This window comes from Patagioenas fasciata, chromosome 7 (genome assembly GCF_037038585.1).
Source record: "Patagioenas fasciata isolate bPatFas1 chromosome 7, bPatFas1.hap1, whole genome shotgun sequence".
Taxonomy (NCBI): Eukaryota; Metazoa; Chordata; class Aves; order Columbiformes; family Columbidae; genus Patagioenas; species Patagioenas fasciata.
This window is the reverse complement of record NC_092526.1, coordinates 9,006,055-9,022,188: the sequence shown is the minus strand read 5'-3', so window position 1 is coordinate 9,022,188 and position 16,134 is coordinate 9,006,055. Positions and strand designations below refer to the sequence as shown.

At 37.8% G+C, this 16,134-nt stretch overlaps 1 protein-coding gene across 1 annotated transcript in view; it reads right to left on the bottom strand.

Annotated features, from left to right (window-relative positions):
- Positions 1–16,134, bottom strand: part of DPP10 (dipeptidyl peptidase like 10) — a 268,675-nt gene that overhangs the window by 200,655 nt on the left and 51,886 nt on the right. The window contains exon 3 of the mRNA XM_065841078.2: positions 11,370–11,465. Coding sequence (XP_065697150.1) covers positions 11,370–11,465 — 96 coding nt within the window. The remainder of the gene's footprint in view (positions 1–11,369; positions 11,466–16,134) is intronic.

Genomic DNA, 16,134 nt, shown 5'->3' with positions numbered 1-16,134 from the left:
TTAAATGTTGAACTGTTCACTCTGACAATACCAAAATACAGCATTTCGCATGAATAAAATACTTGCACAAGTAATATAAAATACATTAAAATAACAGAGAAATGTCAAAATGAAATGATTACACGAAAGAGAAGATTTCAACATTAGAAAAAGATAAATCACATTATCCAAAATGTGAGAAAGCTAAAGTGAACTATTTAAACCTTTTTCACAAATCTTCTACAGAAACACTCTTTCATACAGAAAAGTTTTCTGACAAAAATATCTTCAGCCAACCATAATTGTCACTCTGAATCTAACTCATGCTAGTAGTACCTGAAAAGTTACCATCATCGGACAGCTGCTTAGTGACCTTTACAGACCAGCTGTCTGAGATCCCAGTAACAAATATATAAATGTATGAATCATCGTTACAGAATTAACAGACCCATTTTGGCAGACAAGACTTAGGATGTATCTCCAGAAAAAGAAAAGCAGCTGCTTTCTTATCCTAGAGATGGCTGCTCTAGGATGGGGTCAATAACTGTCAGCCTGAAGCTACTGCAAGTAATTCTCATGCAGTGTCTGTCCTGCAATAAAACAGATTAACTTTCCAGGCTGATGTTTATTTTGGTATTACTTACAATGAGAACCCTAAACTCTTGGGTTTTCACGGCCACATTTTTCAAGTTTCAAGTGCTTTCAATTTTTAGTTTCAATTTGCAATTCACAGATCTGTAGCAAACTTTAGGCTTCCAAGCAGCTTTGGCTGAACTTAAAAATCAATATTCTACATGCAGGAGAAATGTTGCCAGCCATATGCCTAAAGTGGGCTGCAAGTGCAGAAAGCACACTCTACATGTCCCTTTGAAAGACCTGGCAAATACGATGGTCTTCATTCATCAAGTAAGTTCTCAACTAAGGATAAAAACCTCTCAGAACTAAAGATTTGCTTTTTCCCCAAAAAGAAAAATATCATAGAAAACCTCTACAAAAACTGGGCTGAAGTTGAACTGCTCTCAGCATGGGAGGCCAGTATCTAAATGCAGTCAAAAACTTGATTATTTCTCCCAGTCCCACATTTTAGTAATTTTATTTTAACAAAGTGCCCAAAATTTAATTATCTCACTAGAGAGGCTATGGGTTTGTATAGCCCTGTTAACGAAGCAAAAAACCCTATGTTTATGGATTTGGCAAAGGGATACATTGTTACTATGATAATTACTAGTTGGCAAATACCTCACATAAATTGCCTTAAAACTTTGTGAGCTTGGATAAACAAGCAAATACGAAGTTGACGCTGGTTCTTCTAAACTCTGCAGTCTTGTACAGACAGTATGGGGGCCACAATCAGACTGTCAAAAGGGTAATAATTTAAAGTCGATAGCACTTTTGTTCTCACTGCACTTCACACATCCTCAAATAAAGATGTAGCTACAACTTTTGGCCAGATGAAATGCCAGGCAGGTCACAGCACGAGATGCTCCTTGGGCACGGTGTCAGCAGGATTCGGGCAATAATATGGCTTTGGTCCCATTTTGGGGCTGGTCGCAGGAGTCATACATCACACGAGTGTCTTCAGCACCAGTCTCACGTTTCCTGCTCATCACTAGGGCCAGCTCTTGTCTCTCAAAGATCAGAAACACTACAATCAAGTGGAAATTCTCACTGCCTACATGTGTCCTCCCAGAAGGTGCCTGAAGTTGGAGAACAGAGATGTCCTTAATGGGAAACACCCGTATCCTGTGGTGCTGATGAAGCACTAACACAGTCCGTTGTGCTCTCCATCAGACTGTCCCTCATTTCTCTCTCCCATTCCTGCCTCTGCTTACTCTTTACACAGTTGTTTTCCTTCTTTCTCATTATGGTTTTGTTCTGTTACTTGTTTTATGCTTTTACTCTGCAGATATCTCCCTCCAACACTTTTCCCCTCTAATCCTGATGTATCTAAAAGAAACAGGATCAAAACCATGTAACGCTTGTGCCATCTCCTTCTGCTTCACACAAACACTTCTTGGGAGAATTTAACAGAGCTGATACTCTGAAAAGACCCTTGACAGAATCCTAAATATAGGACCTAATGATAGATAGATTGATTGATCGATCAATCCACTTTCCCAAACATACTACAACCAAAAGTCTTTTTGCATCACAATGAAAGAGATAACAAGCTAAATTGTTCAAGGACCTGGTACTGGCCTGGTATTCATTTCTGTGTGCCTGAACTGCACCAGAGGAGAGGAACAGTTCATACATTTAAGAAAAAGTACACATGGCACGGAAGGCAAAATAGACCAGGGAAGTGGAAAAGTGAATGGCAAATGAGTCAGTGTCTCTGAAACCTGCCACTTGAACAGGGAAAGAAAAAATCAGACAATACACAATGGAATCACCTAAAGAGAGCAAAGAAAAGAATGACTAAAGGTGCAAGAAACATATGTATGTCTGTAGATATATACATGTTTAAAAGATGCAGTTTTTATTGATCCATTAGGTAAGCATTTGAGCAATACAGAATGGTATACAAAGCACTGTTTCTACTGTCTCATAATTAAAGAAAAAACAGAACAGACAACAAAACATAAGGATAAGAAATGTAAACTTTGGGTTTTGAAGATAACTACTTTAAGCAGCATACAGCTTACTAATCTGCCACAAAACACAACTGAGCACTTGTTAAATGACAGTCTATTTAGACAAATAGGTAAGAAAGCTGAAGAAAATGAAAATGATGGGGTTTGGGAAAATGGAAGAAGGCAAAATCAGCCAGCAGCACAGCTACGTGCAGCTACCACTAAAGGTATATCCTCCTCCCATGAAGAACATAGACTTGCTGATAAGCAAATTAGACCTGACTTAAATAAGCCTGTAAGAAGGACCATAAAACCAGCTGCACGTGTAAATAGCAGCTTCCAAAGGAAAAGTTGACAGGTCACTACAAACCAAATCCATGGGGAAAGGACTACAGCTCCAGCTGGGGAACTGGCACCCTTCAGCTCAGGAACAGCGATGGTACATGGGGAAAACAGAACAAGAAGGCATAAGATGAAAAGAGTACGCTTTACAGGTATGTAAACCTGCTGATGCATGAACATACATCTCTGTAGTCTTTATGTATAACAGAAAAAAGTGTGGCATTCTGGAGGGAACTCACAAAAGCTGTTGTATAGGACTCACTGTCTGTTATTATTCCAGAACTCTCAATCAACTATTCAGGTTTGCTCAAGTAGCAAATATATCTGTCCTAGAGGGTAGTATCCTAAAAGCAATGATGTAGCAAGTCCAGTTTATACTTGTTCATATTAAGGACTGCTTTCTTAGTCAAACATGTACTACTGAGAAAAGGTCTCCTTCTTTCAGGGACATTGCTATGGTAACTGGAATAGTAACCTTAATATGTTCACTACACTCGGGAGACTTTTGCTTCAGCAAACAAGGAGAACTAAGATTTATTAAGTGTCTGGTCCACTTTCCTAGTGGTTCACATAGAGAATTACTGAACTTAACCCTTCAACATTAGGTTGCTATCTATAAATATTCCTTGGAAAATGTAAACCATTTTGCTAACCCCTCTCAAAAGACAATACTTCATACAACAGATACACTTTGCCTGTGTAAATACTTTCTAAGTAAGTATATTGATCTGTGTTAAATTCTTAATGCTTTAGGTTGTGGGATAAGTCAAAAATCAATAGGGACATGCATTTTAAGAAGGATTGCAATAATTGGCTATATTTTTGGCTAAAGGTGGTAAAAGGTAGTTTGTTCTTCCACTAATTGTAAGACTTGATTTCACTTTTCCCAACTTGTATCCTAATCTGTGGATTTTGTCCCATCCCCACAGATTTCAATGAGCATGGAATAGCTCTACATCTTAATGAATACAACTAGAAGTAAGTTGTTACAAGCAATAAAGACTCTTCAGGAAAATAAATTTGAGATACTCTGTGAAGAAAGCAGTGGAAGAAAAAGTCAGAAAAAAAATGCCCAGGAAAAAGCTTTTTCAATCAATAACAGTAATGTTCAAACAAAGAAGAGAAACACAGGACAGTGTATTGGTCATGTCTAATACAATGTCGTATTAATGTAAAGAGAATATTGGTGAAAAAAGGGAGATTTCTAACTAGGTGCACTAAGAAGTCATTTACAAAATACAATGGTGACAAAAGTTAATGGCCCTGAATACATAGCACTATTTAACACTTGTTAACGGTCATTAACGCTGGCACAAGTATCGATGTAGCAATGGGGCTTAACAAAGTTGATCTGAGCAGAAATTACCCAAGATCTACTTCCAAGCAAACAAGTCATGTAGCACCTTAGAGACATCAATAATATCAGAGCAAAAAGAAACAACAGTGTGGTTGGGCAGGGAAGATCAGTTAAAGCGGCCAAAAGTGCTTAAAGACCAGACTGCATACAGTCCAGAGGAAAAAATAACTGAGGAAAAAACTCTATTGTGTTACGACCAGAGAAATAAAGAATTTTAGTGAGGAGGACAAAACGTGGTTCTATCCCGGGGGTGGACAATCAGAAGATAAAAGGAAGAGTCATCCTTATACTCTTATACTCTGCTGCTGCCCCGTGAGCAACCACAGCTGCAGAGACACCACATGAAACAGGCGAGATCCCCTCACAACGACAAGTCTCTGAATCTCAAGCACAAAAGCATCTCTCCTTCATGGAAGAAAATTCATATTTGCTTTGTGATAGTGATTACTAATGAAAGAGACCACCTCTTTTCTGATAAATTCCTACAGAAATGAGATTAAATCTCCACTTCCATGCGGAAAAAAGTCTGGAATTTTCCCCATCATTTTTAAGGGTGTGTGTTACACTCACACACAGTTTCAATCCAAATTCTTTCATGCTTTCTTATATGCAATCCTGCTTACGATACTGCATAAAGCAATTTGTTTCATTTCATATTTCCTGTTCACATTAATGCTTTTGTAGCTTTATGCACCTCACATTATTTATCTTCTGCTTGACATGCATTCTTCACATGCAATATTCAAGAGTAAATTCATTTTGTAACACAAGAAACTCAGAGAAAAACAAACCCAATACTATGGCACTCAAACTTTAAAACAAACAAAAAACAGGCGCAAGAAAACCCACAAGCAAGTCAATAAAAATTCTTCCTAAACCAAGGCTGGACATTGTTTGAGAAGCCACAGTTCCTGCATCAGGGGACACAGCAAAGCGCATTGTGTTGGTACGAGAATGGTCACCCCCACACCCTTAGCCTGGGAAGTCTTCAGCATCAGCGCAATACAGCCCCAAACTCCTCCTTTCAATTCCTTAACAAGAGAATCGAATCATTCAATCCATTTCTAAACAAGGTTGTTCAAACTCTTATGTTTAATAAGTTATTTCAATAAATCAGTGGAACACCATCAATTAAAACTTATATTCCTCTTTTTAGCAGTTTCTGAGAGAAACTTCAGCCAGCCTGGAGACACTCGATGCATCTTTTCAAATTTTCTGGGAATTTTCCAAAACTTATTCTTCAGACTTGGCAAAACCTGGGTGTGTGATTCACATCACTGCTAGAGTTTTATGAAATAGGAGTTTTACCTAAAAGCCACCAAAGAGTAGAGCTCTGTCTATGCCTTTCAGAAATGAACCCTTCGCACTGAACCACAGGCAACAAAACAACTCCCTGGCCTGGCTTCCAGCTTCAGGCTCCGCGCTGATAGATTCAGATAAATAATGAAAGCCATACCCAGAGCTGGCGAGAGCACCACCGTGAGTACCTCTCTACACTTCAGCCCCAGTCCCTGACAGAGCATCAGTGCATCATATCACAGCCTAAATATTTGAATCCCAAATACAGCTCCTGCTACACTGAAAAACCACTTGTGCACAATGGCTGCATTCCAGCCTGGCCACTTCAGACTCTCATCTCATTTAGAGGAAGGAGAAAAAAAACAACCAGCAGCACATAGAGCTTCACTCTTAATAATATCCATCATCATTTACAAAAGTAACACCAACATATATAGATACATAATTCTAATAGAGATATTTATCTGTTCATCGATTACAACTCAACAACAATCTGTCTTCTTTTATTGCTTAGCAATGGACTGATTCCTTGCACTTGACCCATATCCATTGGCAAACACCATAACATGTTCAGTTCTGATAAATACAGTTCATATTTGCCTCGTGCACAGGAAAAGGTTCTTTTAAAAAGTGGTAAATGTTTTAAACCATATTTTCCTGCACAAAGTTGGCAGAGGTGACGCTATGAAATCTGTGTACGGTGTGCTTTCCAAGCCACTTCCAGTTTTATCATTCACAATTTTTAAAGCAATTTCAACCATCTTCATGCCAGGTTTCCCAGACTTACTTTTTATTTAATTTTTCAGGATAGAGAAGAGCCCATAGAGTCTCAAGGAAAGCACCAGCTCAAGCAAAGGGCACTGTCTACACATTTCACTCCACGGGTGATAAAGGCAGTACGCAGCAAGACAAAGGTGCTGGGGACAACTACAAATATTATATATGTATGGGAAGCAATTATCTCATTTATTCTTTAAGTAGACCAAATGTTATGAGAAGCAATAGTAGTACTTCAGCCTGGTAATATCTTTCCATGCCCACCTTAAAACACAGCCTACAAAACACTACAGTGAAGCACTGTTCAACTGTAAAGCAAAGTGGTCTAATAATTTTTTTTTTTTTTTTTTAAGAGAGAGACTACTAAACACAATCAATGTTTGCAAAAATCTATTTCAAGCGGGGAGAGGGATTTCCTCCATAAACCAGTCCCTTGGTTTCCCTGGTGTTTCAAAAGGGTAGGCATTACCCATTATTTTTTAATTCATGCTGATAAAATTATTGTGTGAAACAAACACAGAATCATAGAATGGTTTGGGTTGGACAGGACCTTAAAGATCATCTAGTGCCATGGGCAGGGACACCTTCAGGTAGACCAGGGTGCTCAAAGCCCCATCCAACCTGGCCTTGAACGCTTCCAGGGGTGGGGCATCCACAGCTTCCCTGGGCAGCCTATTCCAAGGCCTCACCATAGCACTAAACCATGTCTCTAAGAATCTCGTTTACATCCCTTTTAAATGAATAGATGAGGTTCTTAGAGACATGGTTTAGGGCTAGAGTTAGGTTATGGTTGGACTCAATGATCTTAAGGGTCTTTCCCAACCAAAATGATTCTATGATTCTATGAAAGCATGGGGTCCTACGGGAGGAGGGAATCCCTGCTCTCGTCTTTTGCCCTCTAAAAGGTCATTCCCCTCCTCAAAATGCCACTGAAATCCCTTCCCTCTGCGCTGGCACCTGACACGTCCCCACAACACCAAAACCTCTGCTTTGCCTGCAGAGATGTGATGCTGCCCAGTCATACACGCTCCTCTACACCCTTCCTGTGACACGGTGGTGCAAGGGCTACTGAATACAGGGACAGCTGCTCCAGAGCCAAGCAAGATGGAAAGAGATAAACATTTATTTTATCATCTCACAATTTCAGCAAAGCACCTTACAGCAGTTTTACCCTAAGCAGATGCCTCCTGGCTCCATAAAGCACATACACGTGTACTGAGGTACTTTGCTGAGCTTTAGCACAAGGCAAGATTCCAGAGCACATCCTGCTCCAGGCCATCATTCACATTTCAGGTCCTTCTCCAACACTTTTCATTCAGATATTTGAAAAATATCATGGCTGTGCTGACTATATACCCATCCAACAGAATAGAAGCAACGAGTCAATGCACTCTATCCCATATAAGAAAGGTTCGCAAAGATTATCTAAATAGCTAAAATGCAAGCAACTCCCATATTCACAGAAGGAATAAAGGCAAAGATTCTGAATTTTATTGTAGTCAGTAACAGAGTCTCTGATAATGAGGGATGCAAGTGCACAATGAAAGATCTAGGGATTAGACCGACAACCTTTTGAGCCCTCAGTATTTCCCACAGGCCAGCACACATCTTTCTAAGCAACTTAAGAGAAATAAAGAAAATACCCTTAAAAATTGCTTCAGTATAGTTCAAAGATCCAGCTGCAGACTGCTAATATTGGTAGATAAGCAATAATTCATACATTGGTTTATGCACAACTGACAGAAGAATGACAGAGTTGTCATCCCTGATACAGCTAATTTAGAACCATACCCCAATACATCATATATCATGACCTTCCATTAAATGCATCGTACTAGTACCCAGGAGACATGTTCCCAAAGCAAACAGTGGTCACGAAATGAGATGCTATACCTGCCCTGAAGCAGGGACTGGTCCCTGTTGCAAAATGGTTAGAATCCAAGGGAATACAGTAAGTCTCAACAAGTTTTTTGGTAAGGGAAACCACAGGGCAAATTTAAACGCAGTGATTTCTTAAAATTTAATTACTCTGGATCTTGGAGTTCAGTAAAACAAGTCATTTTGCCATCTAATGCAAAGCCCTTCTCAGTAGTAATGTGCTGTCAGATTTAAGTACTTTTATTATTCAGTGGCAGCATTTAAAATTCTCACTTCCTATTAGAAAACCTGAAGATCAATAATGCTAAGGGAAGATATAGTCCCAGTTAACATCTTCAGAACTATGCCAAGGAACTGGAAGGCTTTCTGAAATCAAATGTTCTTTCAGATAACATGGGTTGAACTGACTGATGGCTGTGTATGGTCTTCACAATGTCCTTCTATATACAGTTGAAGTGATCTGATTTATAACTGAAAAAAGCTTATTAAACTACTAACTTATTATTTTTCAAGAAAACCACCTGCATAGGTACATCTTCAAATTCCATTAAATGTGAATATATTTTGTCACTTTTAAAACCAGCTCAATTTTTTTCTTTTATGTTCTTTGGCAACATCTGATTATGTCAGATAAAGAACAACATTTCCTCTGCAGCTTTAAACATTTGCATAATTATTAACTTCAGTGGCAAGCACATAAAATTGTGGACTCAGTTTCGAGCAGAAAAGGAAATGGGCTGTAAAAACTTCTGTACGTAAGAGTTTTTCTTATTAAAGAGTAGACTAGAAATTACTACATGGAGATTATTTCTGTAGTGGAGGAACTTGCAAACAAGGAAGAAATACCATTTTGTTTGGAAGATAATGCTAGCGAAATTCAAACATCGGTATGCAAAGTTTCATTAAATGGCAGCAGTTAAATTCTAGACCTTGCCTGAGAACACAGTGATTTCCTCTAGCACTTGAAAGCCTTAAATCAGACATTTTTCTACAAAATATACTCTAGACCCTGCAGAAACTGCTTACAGCAGGAATCACTTTTTCAATCTCTGTTCCCATCCCTTCCCAGGAGGTAAAGATGATAAAACTTTCAGATGGATACAAATTATTCTATCCCAAGAGGAGCTAAAAGCAGTAGTAAGTAGCTACTTATTTTCCACTAAAATCTTCCTGTGCAGAGTCCAGAAGCACTTACCCTGCCAACAGCCAGAGAAAATGCCAAATGCTACCCGCCAGCTCCTCAGTAATGAATGCTGAATATTAAGTTATATATTTCATTCTCCACGCATATTGTGCCACCCCTGCAATGCTCATGAAAGAAAATATAATCTTATCCTAAGTCTTAAAAATATAAATAGAAGCAGGAAGCAGAAATGCTGCTTTGCAAGACTCCTCCTCATTTTGTTTATTATTTCATTGCCTATACTGGGAATTTCCAAGGAAACTAAAAAAAAAAAAAAAATCTGATACATAATTTTTCTGTGTTTGCCAGAAATACTAAACAATTCAGAAAATCCTTAATGATCTTCACTTTTTCCTCAATTCCCATGCACACCCATACTCTCATAAGAAAAAAGCCCATACTTTCCCTTTTTTTTGTACCACTGGACTTCATTGTTTCTTTGGCAAATAAACAAAGGAGAACACTCAACTGCAAGCTTAGAAGTTCTCATATTGGCTGAGAAAACCATCACTGCAGAAAGACTGGATATTAGTACAACTGTACACCTAATAAAACATGAGGTCTTTCTTTATTTGTAGTATTATTTTCATTAGATAGAAAAGTTCATAACAGTTCAACCTCGTAGCTTTTAGATGGGATGGCTTACAACCTCTGCTTTTCACATGACAGTAGTAAAATTATCTTCCATTGTATGAGTTTCTTAAGATGGATTTTCAACACCACAAAAGAAACCTGTATCCAAGCAAGTGTTTAGCACCAAATTCTAAATCCTGTGCAATTTAGTCCAGGTGAACCTGCTTTAGCAGGTGGGTTGGACTAAATCATCTCCAGAGGTCCCTTCCAACCCCAACCATTCTGTGATCTCAGCAACTGCACGGTCACTGGAGTAGCTGGGGAAAAGGAGCGGCAGGAAACTAAACTGAGCCTTCCCTCCTTTACCCCTAAACTGCTGGATAACAACACCAAAAGAGCCCAGTCTAACTGGACCTTTCTCACTTTTTATCCTTTTTATTTTTTTTTAAATGCACTTAGCCTTGTTAAGCCCGTTTCATTCTTTGGAATATACCATAAAGCAACAATTCAGTTCGATCATATAGCTTCCTACAAATTAAAACTAGTTCTAGTTATTACTAAACACCTATGTTAATTAATAGAATTGATTCACTATTTCCTGTGCAAAGTTATTCTGAATTTACATACACAGTCACCAGACTTCCAAACTCCGACCTTCCATAGAGCACTCCTTAACAATACTCTATTTTGGACAAAGCCTATTGCTACTCCTTTGATTATAACACCTGGAGTAACACAAAGATCCAACTGTAACGACACGACCAGATGGTCGCTATTTTGTTACTTGTACGTTTCTTGCAAACAGAAAGAACGTGAACAACCCATGTGATCAAGAGAAAAGGTGTTCAATGAGTTGAAAAAGAAAGCTTTAATTTTGTGTTCTTTTTTATATAAAAACTGCAAAATTCTTTGGGAATCTGCACACCATTCATAAATGATTTAATAAAGTAAAACACTCAATGCAATTTGTAGACAGCAGAAAATTACTAAAAGCTGTACAGGTATATCGAAATATTTAATAATCCATTCCACATGTGAAGAGTCAGAACTAGTTCTCAAATCCCAAAGCTCAGATATTAATAGAACAATTTAATTTTCTGAATTGATCTTTTTGTGAATCCGTAAACAAGATCCAGTTCTTAAAAACAATTCTTCATCACTCCCTCCGAGTCAGTAGCACAAATCGAACATTTTACTGAGTTTCTGCTAGACAGAACTTTGAAATTAGAAAGCCACTTCAAAAATTAATGAAACAGACATGATTCAGAACTGAAGGAAAACCAGGACACTGGCCAATTTCAAAGGACTTTGAAATTTTCACTGATTCTTTCTCAGTCCCTGGGTAGTGATACCATTTAACACTAAAAATTATTACCTACTTTCAAATTATGTGAGTTTATACACTTACCATTAATCCATTTGGCTTCTGGATTATGAACTATGAACTCTTTTCTGAAGAGATCTTCCAAGGACAATCTGGTTTCTGAAGAATTTGCGAATTCATCTAAAATAAACATAACAGGATCATTTTAGATAGTCACTACAATCAATATATTTAACGTAGTTTGCAAAACATTGGAATTACAGGACCAGAATTCTATTGAATTTCTATTGAAATGAATAACAATACTTTGATCTTATTTTTTTCCACTACAAGAAAATGATACATTTTTCTTCAGTAAAACTTCAGAAAACAAAGTACCTCATGGACAGGACAACTGAAGAACACAGTGCTTGGCTATTTTTTATACTAGGACTGTAGTGGCAAAGTTCCTCCTTCCCACAGCCCTACACCACGAGAAAAGTCTGATCAAAATGAATACAAAAACTTCCTGACGGCCAAAGGATGCAGGCCATATTGATGGCCTTATACAGACAGAAACTAAGTAAATACTCCTGTGAGTAAATTTTGAACCAATTTCACCTATTCTACAAATTAAAATGTAAAAATAATTTTTTTAAAAAAGTCACACTGCATTCTATTTGTACATTTTATAGCTTATGTTTGCTCTCTAGTGATAAGCACAACATAACATTTAGCTAAGAGCCTTGTGTTTTTCCCAAACATGATAGAACCCAGGAACATTGTGCTTCTGAACATCAGGCAACACTGATTTTCAACATACAAAGAAGTTGCCAGCTCCTAAAATCATCTCCACACTTCAGAAAATAAAAAAGAAACTGCTAAATTCTACTTTTCTTGTGCTGCAGGTTGAAGTAGCAGAGATCCAACAGTGAACTGTCACATATCATGTGAAATCAAAGGTACTATTAAAGCAAGTTCTCCTGTCAAAACACAAAGTTTCCAATGAATATTCACTGATAGCAGCTATGCACTTCATCTAACTGCTTTAGGCTATTAGGAGAACAGCAGCTGCCAAAAGCTGCATTACATGTTGCCTGTGCACTAGCAAAAAGATGCACCTATGCACTTCCTATGCCGTCAACCAGACAGATGCCCTCTCAGGTCTTTTAATCATTTTATCATTACTGGGCAGGTTTGCCATAGCTTACTGCAGTATTTCTCTGCTCTATGAGCTTTTCTTTCCAATGTCTCAGGCATCCACCTTCTCTACAAGAGGATCATTTTGTCAATCAGATTTTGTCCTTACAGATTGCTGAAATTAAACAGTGCCACTGATGACAGACCCACAGAAGGAATATCTGCAATCACAGCATCAAGGAGCAATCTTGTTATCTTTATGTCAACCCAATATGTCAGCAGCACATTTTTAACAAAGCAATGTGCCACGTAAGGGCTGTATCCTGTAACATGTTTCAGATGAAAACGTGACCCCTTCACAGCGAATAAAGTCAATCATAGTTTCATTATTGGTCTTTATTCAGCCAAATTTCTCAATAAGAAGCCCAGCTGAAAGCTTACTGGAATCCACAACAACATGATTTTTTGCCTTTAAATGTCAGCACTGCCTGCTGCGGCCACTTCAGTCAGTATTAATAAGGTGCATCCTCACTGTATTGAAAAGAAACACCTTTTTAATGCACATCATAAATTTTCAGCAGACACACGGCCATCCGAGCTGCTCACCCCACAGCTCTGCTGCACTTTGCACGTGCCTCCCTCCCAGGTCTCAGCACTTGCGCACTGTAATCAACTCTTCCTGCACCTGATGTCTTACAAGCCTAAGCAAGGAGAGTTGTTCAGATCCTCTCTCATAAGACAAGCATTCTAATCCTTAAATAAGATTTTACCCTCTTCCTGCCATCCAAAATCACCTGTTTGGTTTTGGGCTTTTTTTATTCTCCAAGTCTAGCGTGGGACACAATATCCCACTTGCAGTTTTACCAGAGCTTTTTCCGCAGAGTAACACTATCTCTCTTGATCTATACCTAATCCCCCTGTTTACACATCATGGGACCCTGTTAGCTCCTGCCACACACTGAGTTTTTATCTTCAAGGGAAGCACATGTTGTATGCTACTCAGCCCCACAATTACATTCCCTGTCTTCGAAACTCTGCTTCTAACTTAACAGCATCAAATACTGGGCTCTTCATACGCCCATTGTCCCCTCTCTCCATAACCCTCCTGACTACTCTCCACAAGCTGTTTTCCATCACCTATTTTGATTCGAGACACCCTCGCCCTGATGCTGTTTGTGATCCCAGAAGGATTCCCCTATAACCTTTCTTGGGTCTATTTATTGTGACCCCTTATATCCTGCCAGTTTGCCAACTATCAATCAAGCTCACACAAGCTTCTGTTGCCAAAAATTGTTTTACCCAAGGCAGTTTAGTTTTCACAGATTTTTTTTTAAATCAATTACTTTAATAAAATCACTAAAACAATACATCAATTGCATACAGAAAGGCTATCAGAGAATAAAGTTGCACCAGCTCTCCTGTCTTCTATCTAATTCACGTGCCTGCCAAGTAATCTTGATATAAATTGCAATTTAAAGTAACTTTTTTTAATTGTTAGCATTTCTAAGCTGAAAAAAATGGCATTTTCAAGCTACTTTACTAGATGTTTGACAAATACTTTTTTTTTTTCTGATGCTAAGTCATTACCAAAACAGAACCTTGTTCATAATTCTTGAGACAAGCTTTCCACTCTGTCAGTATCTCACATTGTATAACTTTTTAAGAAAAATGTTGACTTGACATCAAAAGACTCTAACATATAATAGTAATTTATGTTTCCGAAATGCTTAGTTTGTACATAGTAAGACTAATTACCCATCATGTTAACTCTCAAAGCACTATACTGGGTCAATCTTTCTTGAGCACAAGCACAAATTAACATGTACTTCACAAAGTACCTGTTTTATTTTAAAGACTGACTTTTTCCACTTTATGTTTCTTACCACTTTTTCACTTCCATTTAAAATTTCATTGAATTATTCCTCAAAGGAATCATATTTCCAATGTCCTCACACTATTTCCTACTGATTTCTATATTTCAGTCTGAAATCATATATCCTACATCTAGAAAACACACAGAGATTACAAAAGATACAAACAAAACCAAATGTTAAAAACTAAATGGCTACTTTTCAACTACAGATCAAATAAATGGTGTGTTTTTATTCAAAATTACAAACCTGTTTGTGCTTACTAAACTAGATGACTGCAAAAGTAGAAATTAATAGCCCCGTTACTTTGCATAATTTTATAAGATATTATTTTTGCAGGTTAGTAATTAAAAGTAGTCTAAACACTCATAAATGTACCTTCTAACTTAGCAAATAACTCCTTACTGACTTTTCCATCCAAAAAAAGTTTTAACACCAGGAATTAGGATAAAGGTTTGATGTTAAATGCGGTCTGAAAAGTGGAAAAACACCACTAGTCCACTGTGTGCAAGCTAACAGGTGTATCTATAACTGGGAATTAGTATAGTTCATATTAAGTTTGTATGAAAATGGAAAAAGAACTTGCCAGAAAGCAATCAGATATCAAAACTTGTTTGTCAATTTACCGTAGTTACAGGGAGCCCATACATCACTGAATGGAAACCTGAATCTTCTGGTAATGAATTTCCACTTCAGCAAAAGTAATTTCAAGTTTGCTTTCCATTCATTTAAGAGTGGCATGAGAGATGGTGTGGAAGGGTTGGTCCCAACCATTTCTAAACACAATATTTATCTATTGGACATAATCCAAATGGATCCTCTTCCCAGAGCTCAATTTTACTCAAGACAATTTCAAAAAAGTATTTTCTGTCAGTGTGGCTGACCTAAATGTTCCCTAAAGGATTTATTTTTTTCCACAAAGTTGTCCTGTTTTTTTTTGTTTGGGTTTTGTTTTCATTTTGTTGGTTCTGTTTGTTTGTTTGTTTTCCTCAACAGATAGCAAATTCGGAGTTTTCTTTGAGTCTATGAGTGGGGTTACACGTGATTACCGTATATCGGCCTGCACGGTTTAAATGCTGACATCACCATCCCAGTAAAGGAGGCCCACATACAGTATTTGAGTCTGGTACACCTTCAGAAACACTAAGTGAACATGAAGGTAGAACTATAGTCATTCTCAAAATGGGAAACAGCCTTAAGTGTTATGGTAAAACAGTTGTACAAAGGTGGCAACGTCTGTACAATTCTTAGGCTGTTCTCATGTGATTCTTCATACAAAAGCTTTTAGTTGCTAGTAATTCCAGTTGAGCATTTCTCAGTTTTGAAACGTACATCAACATTAGTCAATTAGATAGGTCTCCAGAAAATCCCTGTGATGTGGAACATACTGCCATGAAACAAAGAACAAAAACATGCCAATTTGAAGGCAGGAGTGAGGCACTGATCCCAGAAAATCTACCTATGAATATTTCAGGATGTGCAGGTTATGTGATGAAACTTCAAAACCATGAAATAGAATAAACGCACAACAAGAACGATACTTGTCTTATGTTAACACTGGCACAGAAACCAAACAATGGCATCTCATAAACAGCTATTTCTGTCTCTGCACTGGCCATTAATTCACAATATATAGAAAGTGATATTTATAAGATTATTCCCGAAGTATTTTCTTCTTTTAGTCTCTCTCAAATACTTCTCCAGTAATCGTCTCCAAGTATTATACACAGAAATCACTGGATTCATAATTAAATTGCCCCAGAAGATTGACAGGCTCCTATTCTGAAACTCCCAAGTTCTTCCACACTCCAGTCCCTTCAAAAAGAGCAACCTCATTCTTTGGCATCTCCATGCACTTT